The following is a 10793-nucleotide window of genomic DNA, read 5'->3' on the forward strand; positions in this document are numbered from 1 at the left end:
TCTCCTTCCGTGGCTTCCAACTGCTCTTAAATACAAGTAAAACTAAATGCATGCTATTCAACCGATCGCTGCCTGCACCTGCCCGCCTGTCCAGCATCACTACTCTGGACAGTTCTGACTTAGAAGGTGTCTGGTTAGACTGTAAACTCTCCTTCCAGACTCACATCAAACATCTCCAATCCAAAGTTAAATCTAGAATTGGCTTCCTATTTCGCAACAAAGCATCCTTCACTCATGCTGCTAAACATACCCTCGTAAAACTGAACATCCTACCGATCCTCGACTTCGGCGATGCCATTTACAAAATAGCCTCCAATACCCTACTCAACAAACTGGATGCAGTCTATCACAGTGCCATCCGTTTTGTCACCAAAGCCCCATATACTACCCACCACTGCGACCTGTACACTCTCGTTGGCTGGCCCTCGCTTCATACTCGTCGCCAAACCCACTGGCTCCAGGTCATCTACAAGACCCTGTTAGGTAAAGTCCCCCCTTATCTCCGCTCACTGGTCACCATAGCAGCACCCACCTGTAGCACGTGCTCCAGCAGGTATATCTCTCTGGTCACCCCCAAAGCCAATTCCTCCTTTGGCCGTCTCTCCTTCCAGTTCTCTGCTGCCAATGACTGGAACGAACTACAAAAATCTCTGAAACTGGAAACACTTATCTCCCTCACTAGCTATAAGCACCAGCTGTCAGGGCAGCTCACAGATCACTGCACCTGTACATAGCCCATCTGTAATTTGGCCCAAACAACTACCACTTCCCATACTGTATTTATTTATTTTGCTCCTTTGCACCCCATTATTTATATTTCTACTTTGCATTTTCTTCTACTGCAGATCTACCATTCCAGTGTTTTACTTGCTATATTGTGTTTACTTTGCCACCATGGCCTTTTTGCCTTTACCTCCCTTATCTCACCTCATTTGCTCACATTGTATATAGACTTATTTTTCTACTGTATTATTGACTGTATGTTTGTTTTTACTCCATGTGTAACTCTGTGTTGTTGTATGTTATCGAACTGCTTTGCTTTATCTTGGCCAGGTCGCAATTGTAAATGATAACTTGTTCTCAACTTGCCTACCTGGTTAAATAAAGGTGAAATAAAATAAATAAATAAAAACTTCCATACCCCTTTCAAAGGCACTTAAATATTTTGTCTTTCCCATTCACCCTCTGAATGTCACACATGCACAATCCATGTCTCAATTGTCATAAGGGTTAAAAATAGATTTTTTTTATCTGTCTTCTCCCCATCTATACTGATTGAAGTGGATTTAACAAGTGACATCAATAAGGGATCATAGATTTCACCTGGATTCACCTGGTCAGTCCATTTAACGGAAAGAGCAAGTGTAATATTTTGTACACTCAGTGTATATGAAGCAATATTGTGAGAATTATGCTACATCACTTCAAAAGGCAAATTTACAAAAAAATATAAGTAATCAAAAAATTCATATTGAGCACTATTTGAAATCAGTGTTATTATCATGCTAAAACATTGATTGAATATCGGGTTTAAAACGAATAACTTGCCTCAGTAATATCGGAGTTGTATTTCATGTGGACGGATGAGAAGAAGGGGGCATATTTCCTTTAGACCGGAGAGTCAGTCAAGACGCATATACCATTTCTATCCAAGCCGTTTGCAGAGATAGTGCGCTCACTGCACTGAGAGCAGCGGTCACAAGTCAAGTCCGTCTCGGCAAGTCAATTTTGTATCTACGGTGGGTAAATTGTACATCTCAGTTCAACTTTGAAGTTATATATCCCTTATGTCAGGGTTATTAGCTATAGTGCAATTATTACGATGAGTCACATTGCGTTGCCAGGTTTTCAAGAAGTGTGCATCCTCGTCAGTTTTTTAAATGTATTTTTTAAACCATGCGCACATTTCTCTGTAATCTTCCGGCGAACTATTTGGATTACAGATTTAGATACAACACCAATGTTATCCGTTTATGGATATGGCTCGGTATTTGGGGTTCATTTCAGAATAGGCTTTGTAGGAAATGAAAACATTTTTTTTTAGGTTAGGCTATAAGCAGAGCAGTCTCTAGACTTTTCGGTTGGGGGAGCCCACCAAACGGCCTAATGTTTTAGTAGAACCCTTTTGACAGCTGAGAGAAAAATGTACATTTGAAAATGTATTTCATGCAATTCTACACATTTTGCCATGGGCAGAGATAAAATTTTGCCATGTTATTTTTTTATTCATCAATTCCACTCATTTTGCCAGGGGCATAGATACATTTTTGCCATTTTAAAGCTAAATTCCTGCAATTCTACCCTTTTGCCTGGGGTGGAGTGAAGTGTTTTTGCAGTTTTAAAACGAATTTCCTGCAATTCTAAACATTTGCCATGACTTATGCCATGTTAAAGATATCTGAGTGAGAGTGACTAACAAAATCAATGTGCCCTGCATGCCCGGTCAGTATTCAGCCATGATTACAACACGTTTAGATAACTGTCAGACTAACATACTAACATACCAAATTGTTAGCTGACATGGCTAATTGAGTGACAGTCAGTGACTGACAAAACAAGAGAAAAACTGCTAATGCACAACCAAAATTCGAACGTGCACCTCGTCTATTCTATTATTCTAACTCTCAACAAGTTGCGACCCCAACTGAGTTCCTAAAAAAAGGCTACTGCTTATATTGCTTATGCCTGGAGCCGGCCCTGGATATATACAGTGCAGTAAACTTTTATGAGCAGGTTGAACTTCAGTTCATTCTTCAAAGATGTCAACAAAACATTTGTATTTCTAACACAACATGCTGTTAATATTTTTCTTTCCAGAAAAAATTGAATCAGGGACTGCTTCAAAATTTGAATTCATACTAAATATATATATTTTTGGTGAAACTGTCATTTTCAGAGTGATGCCATGTGGATTCCAAATGTATTCAATGTCTCCACAGATATTACAATCCAAGCCTTAGCTCTCTGCTGAAGAGACAGAAGATGGACTCAGCCATTAACAGCCACCTTGTGCAGAACCAGTCCATTCTTCTGAGTGCTGGTTATTCCAACGAGACCTGTCGCTTCAATGAGGAGTTTAAGTACATCCTACTGCCTGTTTCCTATAGCCTGGTGTGCGTTCTGGGTCTGGTGCTGAACTCTGTGGCTCTGTGGATGTTCCTGACCAAGATGCGACCGTGGAACACCAGCACCGTCTACATGTTCCACCTGGCCCTCTCAGACTTCCTGTACGTTCTCTCCCTGCCCACCCTCATCTACTACTACGCTAACCGCAGCCACTGGCCCTTCGGCGTGGCCGCCTGCAAGATCGTCCGCTTCTTGTTCTACGCCAACCTCTACTGCAGCATCCTCTTCCTCACCTGCATCAGCGTCCACCGCTACCTGGGCATCTGCCACCCCATCAAGGCCCTGACCATGGTGAAGCCACGCCATGCCCACGCCGTGTGTGGAATGGTGTGGGCTGCTGTCACGGCGTGTCTGGTGCCCAACCTCATCTTTGTCACCACCAGCCAGAGGGACAACGACACGATGTGTCACGATACGACCAATCCCGAGAAGTTTGAGGAGTATGTGGACTACAGCTCTGCGGTCATGGTCCTGCTGTTCGGCATCCCGTTCATGGTCATCATGGTCTGTTACTGTCTGATGGCACTGGCTCTGTGTCGGCCCAGACGGGGGCTCTCGTCCAGCCTGCAGAACTCACCCTCACGCACCAAGTCCATCAAGCTAATTGTGGTGGTGCTGGTGGTGTTCGCCGTGTGTTTTGTACCCTTCCATATCACACGCACCCTTTACTACACCTACCGTGTACTGAATGCCAAATGTGAATTTCTGAACATCGTCAACTTTGCCTATAAGATCACCAGGCCCCTGGCCAGTGTGAACAGTTGTATTGATCCCCTCCTGTATTTCCTGGCTGGGGATCACTACCGCTCTAAGCTGGTCAAAGCTCTCACTGGAAATAGACCGACAACCTGCCTGACAAAGCGCCCCAAAAAGAACCATGAGATCGCCCTGGTCTATAAGAACCCAGAGCCTAAAGCCAGCGCTGAACCTATGAGATAGTGGGTTATACATATGGACAACTATGGGGCATCATATAGATATGCCTAACCTCCATGATATAAACAGGGAGGAAACAGTTAAAAGTCCTAGGCTGGCCACTACACAGCTGCACTTTCTTTGGATGCTGTTCTGTCATTTCAGACACAGGATGACTACTGTCCAGAGTGAACGAAGGGGCCTTTTGACAGAACTCAGACCTGAATGAGAAGTTCAGTTCCTATAAGGCTGTTGGGTCAACGCAGCTAATGTCATGTTAAAGAGAATGAAGAAGTGGGAGTACGGTTGAGTTCAGATAACAGTTGTGAAAAAAGTACCTAATTACCATACTTGAGTAAAGTAAAAATGAAAGTCACCCAGTAAAATACTACTTGAGTAAAACATTTTACTTTTTTTTATTTTTTAGTCATTTAGCAGACGCTCTTATCCAGAGTGACTTACAGTAGTGAATACATTTCTTTTTTTTAAATCCCGTACTGGTCCCCCATGGGAATTGAACCCACAACCCTGGCGTTGCAAACACCATGCTCTACCAACTGAGCCACACGGGACCGAAAGTCTAAAAGCATTTGTTTTTAAATATACTTAAGTATCAAATGTAAATGTAATTGCTAAAATATACTTAAGTATCAAAGTAAAAGTAAAACTATAAATTATTTCCAATTCCTCATATTAAGCAAACCAGACAACATCTTTTTCTTGCTTTTTAATTTATGTGTGTTTAGTGAGTCCGTCAGATCAGAAGCAGTAGGGATGACCAGGGATGTTCTCTTGATAAGTGCGTGAATTGGACCCTTTCCCTGTCCTGCTAAGCATTCAAAATGTAATGAGTTATTTTGTGTGTAAGGGAAAATGTACAGAGTTAAAAAGTACATTATTTTCTTTAGGAATGTAGTGAAGTAAAAGTTGTCAAAAAATATAAATAGTAAAGTACAGATACCCAAAAAAACGACTTAAGTAGTACTTTAAAGTACTTTACACCGCTGGAAAACAGTCTCCTTATCACCACTAACACTTTAAAACAGTGTTGAAAGTATGTAGTTCCGTGAGACATCCACATTCCCCCTTGTTAGTAAGAAGCTATGGCAGGTAGCCTAATGGATAAGAATAACTGAACGGTTGCTGGTTCAAATCCCCGAGCTGACTAGGTGAAAAATCTGTTGAGCAAGGCACTTAACCCTAATTGCTCCTGTAAGTTGCTCAGGATAAGAGCTTCCGCAAAAATGTAAAAGCCAAGTCTGTTTTATACATGTACTGTACAGTCTCTTCCTAATATGAATATTTGTCTATTAATTTAATTCTGCCGGTTGCCGTGCTTGTAAGACAAGAGTTCAAATCCTTTCAACCAGGGAAACAAAACAGTTTATGTGCCTCTGTCTGAGCCAGACTGTAGTCTCATAGAATTAATTCTTAACTGACTTGCCTAGTTAAATAAAGGTTAAATAAATCAAATAAAAATATTACCACAGAGTGTTATGCACAGTAGCTACAGGACTCTGAAGAGCAGGAGGAAATGTATGTAATCTGTAATCTGTTTGTTCAGATTTGTGTTATTATGGTAGCACGTACTCAGAGAGAGGCTCTGTGGATGGGTATGACAGAATGGATTATTATGGATTATCAGTGAGTTACTGTGATCATCAAAAGCATCTCTTCCTATAACATTATTTAAAAAATATGATCCAAGGAGTTTGGCTGGTAAAAATGTCTTCCAGTCAGAGTGGAGGTGACGTCACAATTATCAAAAAAACTCAGAGGTTGAGGCAAGCTGAAACAGTTCAACAGAAACAGTGTGTGTTATCCAAAAAATGTGTGGTAGCTAAAGCACTAGTCCTCTCCCAGCTGTTTGTGTCCTTCAGCACAGCGTCTCCACAGCTGTCTATCTGTCTGTCTCTGCAGTGGGGAAACCAGGGGTGGGGTGGTGTGAGGGAGTAGAGGGACTGAATGGATGCGTAGGCTGGAGTATCAACTCCATCCAACAACCCACACTTTGGATAAAGAGGAGATTTTCCTGCATTACCCAATTTGGACTCATTACTAGACCCAACATGGTCTTTTTCCACACTAGTTTTGGTTGTTGTTGTTGTTGTTGTTGCTGCTCTCAGAAAGACTGTCTTACTTTCCATGTGAAAGCAGATGTCTCTGTAAAGCAGATTGCAGGTCAGAGGTCCATTCCTAAGGGTATTTGAAGTACTACACTGCTGTACTTTATATTTAAGCTACTGGTCGTGTTTATATAAGGCATTATAACTCAGCTTCAAGGTATGATATGAAGGCACATGGTTCAATAGGTTTATAATAATATAATGCCATTAAATCGATTTTTATAAATCCACATTTGCTTACCGTCATTTGGTTATAATTTTATTTTGTTATGCGCTATGTGTTATGTCAATATTTGTCAATATTTATCCATGACATTGGTTGATTAACCAAAATCTAAGTTGTGTGCGTATATCGAACTGAACTCCTTCGTGCTGCAGTGTCTTGCAGACTTGAATGGGGTTATGATAGAGGGAGAGTGTGGGAAAGTAATGGTTGGTTACGTGTCTCACCCAAACATGAGGCGTTATCGGATGTAGGTCCTCCATGATTCAGACAGGGGTGAAAGGAGGAGACCTGAGGAAGTGGGAGGACGGGACGGATGGAGAAACAAGAGCAGGAAGTGAGCTGGTCATGGTACTGGACTGTTTGGGTTTTTCCTTCCCTGGTCCGTGCCAAGAAAACCAAGCTGGCCCCACCAACCAAAAGATCTTGTGCTTCCACTTTCCAGCCAAGGCTCTGTATTGATTGTCCATCGTAATCATCCATAAACAAACTGATATTGAGATCTGAAATAGGGGAAGACCAACTCTCCATAAAGCAATAGATGGTGTTAAAATAGTCACAGTACACAGCAGGTGTATTCTCCATATTTCTGTAGAGCATTGTTAGTTGTTGTCAATGACAACTTTTACTTCATTACATTCCTAAAGTAAATAATGTACTTTTTACTCCATACATTTCCCCTGACACCCAAAAGTACTTGTTATATTTTGAATGCTTAGCAGGACAGGAAAATGGTCAAATTCACACACTTATCAAGAGAACATTCCTGGTAATCCATATTGCCTCTGATCTGGCAGACTCATTAAACATGCATGCTTCATTTGTAAATTATGCCTGAGTGTTGGAGTGTGACCCTGGCTATCCATATATAATGAAAAAAGCAAGAAAAAGGTGCCGTCTGGTTAGCTTAATATAAGGAATTAGAAATAATTTACACTTTTACTTTTGATACTTATGTATATTTTAGCAATTACATTCACTTATGCATTGTTTGTTGTACGCCTTCAGTTATTGGTTGTCCATTGTCATAAACTAGTCAAACTAATGTTCAACTAATTGTCTGCAATTCAGTGTTTTGCAATGATTTAGTTGTCTTGTCTGCCCCGCTACCTTCATACCTCTGCTCTCCTTTCCAACAAGGATGCATTAAAGGGTATATTTAAATACAGATTTTATGCTCAAAGAGACCAGCTAGTTGTTAAAGCCGTCCACTGATGTAATAGCAAGCCCCAGGAAGAATATGGTTTCCATGGATATTTATCTGAAGATTTGTAGTCTGGTCAGATTTGGAATCCCATGAGCACTAGCGCCACTCTGTGGGCTGACTGTGACAAAACCGATTAGTGGTGTGCATTGGTGCCTCTAAGTATCTAAAATGGAATAGAAATGTAACAATGGAATACAAATTATATCTAGGCTTAAATGTAGATGTTTAGTACTGATGTACCTATCGATAAAAAAAAAAAAAAATAACATTTAATTTTAATGACTTTTTGTATACAAAATAATTTGTCACATAAGTCTTAGGCCCAACAAAGAAATTTACAGCCGTGGCCAAAAGTTTAGAGAATGACACAAATATTCATTTTCACAAAGTCTGCTGCCTCAGTTTGTATGATGGCAATTTGCATATACTCCAGAATGTTATGAAGAGTGATCAGATGAATTGCAAAGTCCCTATTTGCCATGCAAATGACTGAATCCCCAAAAAACATTTCCACTGCATTTCAGCCCTGCCACAAAAGGACCAGCTGACATCATGTCAGTGATTCTCTTGTTAACACAGGTGTGAGTGTTGACAAGGACAAGGCTGGAGATCACTCTGTCATGTTGATTGAGTTCGAATAACAGACTGGAAGCTTCAAAAGGAGGTTGGTGCTTGGAATCATTGTTCTTCCTCTGTCAACCATGGTTACCTGTAAGGAAACACATGCTGTCATCATTGCTTTGCACAAAAAGGGCTTCACAGGCAAGGATATTGCTGCCAGTAAGATTGCACCTAAATCAACCATTTATCGGATCATCAAGAACTTCAAGGAGAGCGGTTCAATTGTTGTGAAGAAGGCTTCAGGGCGCCCAAGAAAGTCCACCAAGCGCCAGGACCGTCTCCTAAAGTTGATTCAGCTGCAGGATCGGGGCACCACCTGTACAGAGCTTGCTCAGGAATGGCAACAGGCAGGTGTGAGGTTATCTGCACGCACAGTGAGGCGAAGACTTTTGGAGGATGGCCTGGTGTCAAGAAGGGCAGCAAAGAAGCCACTTCTCTCCAGGAAAAACATCAGAGACAGACTGATATTCTGCAAAAGGTACAGGGATTGGACTGCTGAGGACTGGGGTAAAGTCATTTTCTCTGATGAATCCCCTTTCCGATTGTTTGGGGCATCCGGAAAAAAGCTTGTCCGGAGAAGACAAGGTGAGCGCTACCATCAGTCCTGTGTCATGCCAACAGTAAAGCATCCTGAGACCATTCATGTGTGGGGGTGCTTCTCAGCCAAAGGAGTGGTCTCACTCACAATTTTGCCTAAGAACACAGCCATGAATAAAGAATGGTACCAACACATCCTCCGAGAGCAACTTCTCCCAACCATCCAGGAACAGTTTGGTGACGAACAATGCCTTTTCCAGCATGATGGAGCACCTTGCCATAAGGCAAAAGTGATAACTAAGTGGCTCGGGGAACAAAACATTGATATTTTGGGTCCATGGCCAGGAAACTCCCCAGACCTTAATCCCATTGAGAACATGTGGTCAATCCTCAAGAGGCGGGTGGACAAACAAAACCCCACAAATTATGACAAACTCCAAGCATTGATTATGCAAGAATGGGCTGCCATCAGTCAGGATGTGGCCCAGAAGTTAATTGACAGCATGCCATGGCGGATTGCAGAGGTCTTGAAAAAGAAGGGTCAACACTGCAAATATTGACTCTTCGCATCAACTTCATGTAATTGTCAATAAAAGCCTTTGACACTTATGAAATGCTTGTAATTATACTTCAGTATTCCATAGTAACATCTGACAAAAATATCTAAAGACACTGAAGCATAAAACTTTGTGGAAATTAATATTTGTGTCATTCTCAAAACTTTTGGCCACGACTGTACTCTGTTGTTAGGATATATAATGTTGTATAAACCAACCACATACAATATAATTACCAATAGTATATACCACTGCACATCTTTACAGAAGATTCAGTCATCTCATGTAGGATGTTCTCAGCTTGGTCAGTAGGTGGCCCCATCGGTTTCTTTACTAAAGCATGGGCATCATGTGAAACTATATCAGTTAATTACCTATGGGTTTATCGCATTTATTGAGATATAGGTTGATATTATTACAAGTGATGTTGAGTTGAAAATAATCTTAACCCAAAATAAAATAGGGGAAGTTTGGCAAGGAGTTTCTTTGACTATATATTTTTTTCTGTGAAGTCAGTAGCAAGTCAATTTAATTGTTATAGACATTTACTATAGGGAGGGCCTCAATATTTCCTATAATAGCTAAACATTATGAATTTATACATTGTCATTGGTATAGTATAAACAGGCAAGTAAACAGGCATTGTATAGCTCACTGCAGAAGGTGTAATAAAAGCACAATGTTTATCATAAAGCAGGTTTAAGTAGTCTAGTCTCAGCAGTTCATTTACAGCAGACAATATTTTAATGCTAGAACTTGGTATAAAATGAAGCAAAATACAAACATTATTTTTTGAAACCTCTATTCTGTAAATATATGGGAACATATTGTCTCTTGATATAGGGTAACATTTGGGTAAAATATTGTTGTTCCTTTCAGACCTCAGTAATGAGAACATTTATTAATGCCATAAGTTCTCTGACATTTATGAATGCTGTTGGACTTGTAAAATGCAATGGACTTATAAAATAAGTTTAGTAATTTGCATATTTTTATAGAAGTAAATAAGTCTTATGTAAATATTATATTGAGCATACCACATGCATATGGAAACTATGCATTGAAAGCCTACAACTTTCAGAGTGTTAAGGTGAACATATTTTAATAGAGTAATAAAAAAAATCTATTAAGTTATTAAATATTTATAATCAACCCTAAACATCTCGGCTATTTTTCAGGATATGGGGTTATACGTTTAAAAGCTTGATGAGTTTCATAAATACTAACTTATCAGCAGCCTATTTCATATATTTTCCACAAAATACATAAATACGTTGAAATTGTACTGATTTAATTGAAAATGTATATTCCTTAAATAAACACTGGAAAAATGACAAATTGTCAGTTTTTTCCTGAATGTTTTCATTTTTCCCCTCGTTTTTTGGGGGTAATCAAAAGTTATTTGTAATAATGCATGCAGTGTTTCAAAGTAATGCATGATACATGTCGCTGTATTTAACGCTATATTGTACTGTAATCTA

General features: G+C 40.1%; 1 protein-coding gene across 1 annotated transcript; it reads left to right on the forward strand.

Moving 5' to 3' along the window:
* The first annotated feature begins 1495 nt into the window (after positions 1–1495).
* On the forward strand, positions 1496–6397 carry LOC106604737 (P2Y purinoceptor 4). Its single transcript, XM_014199708.3, has 2 exons — positions 1496–1739; positions 2940–6397. The coding sequence occupies exon 2, from the start codon at positions 2983–2985 to the stop codon at positions 4063–4065; it is 1083 nt and encodes a 360-aa protein (XP_014055183.1). The 5' UTR covers positions 1496–1739; positions 2940–2982; the 3' UTR covers positions 4066–6397.
* Positions 6398–10793: the final 4396 nt, after the last annotated feature.

This window comes from Salmo salar, chromosome 05 (genome assembly GCF_965601325.2).
Source record: "Salmo salar chromosome 05, fSalSal1, whole genome shotgun sequence".
NCBI lineage: Eukaryota > Metazoa > Chordata > Actinopteri > Salmoniformes > Salmonidae > Salmo > Salmo salar.

Excerpts from the sequence above, each read along its gene's own strand:
- LOC106604737 (XM_014199708.3), top strand. The coding sequence starts at position 2,983 with ATGGACTCAGCCATTAACAGCCACCTTGTGCAGAACCAGTCCATTCTT.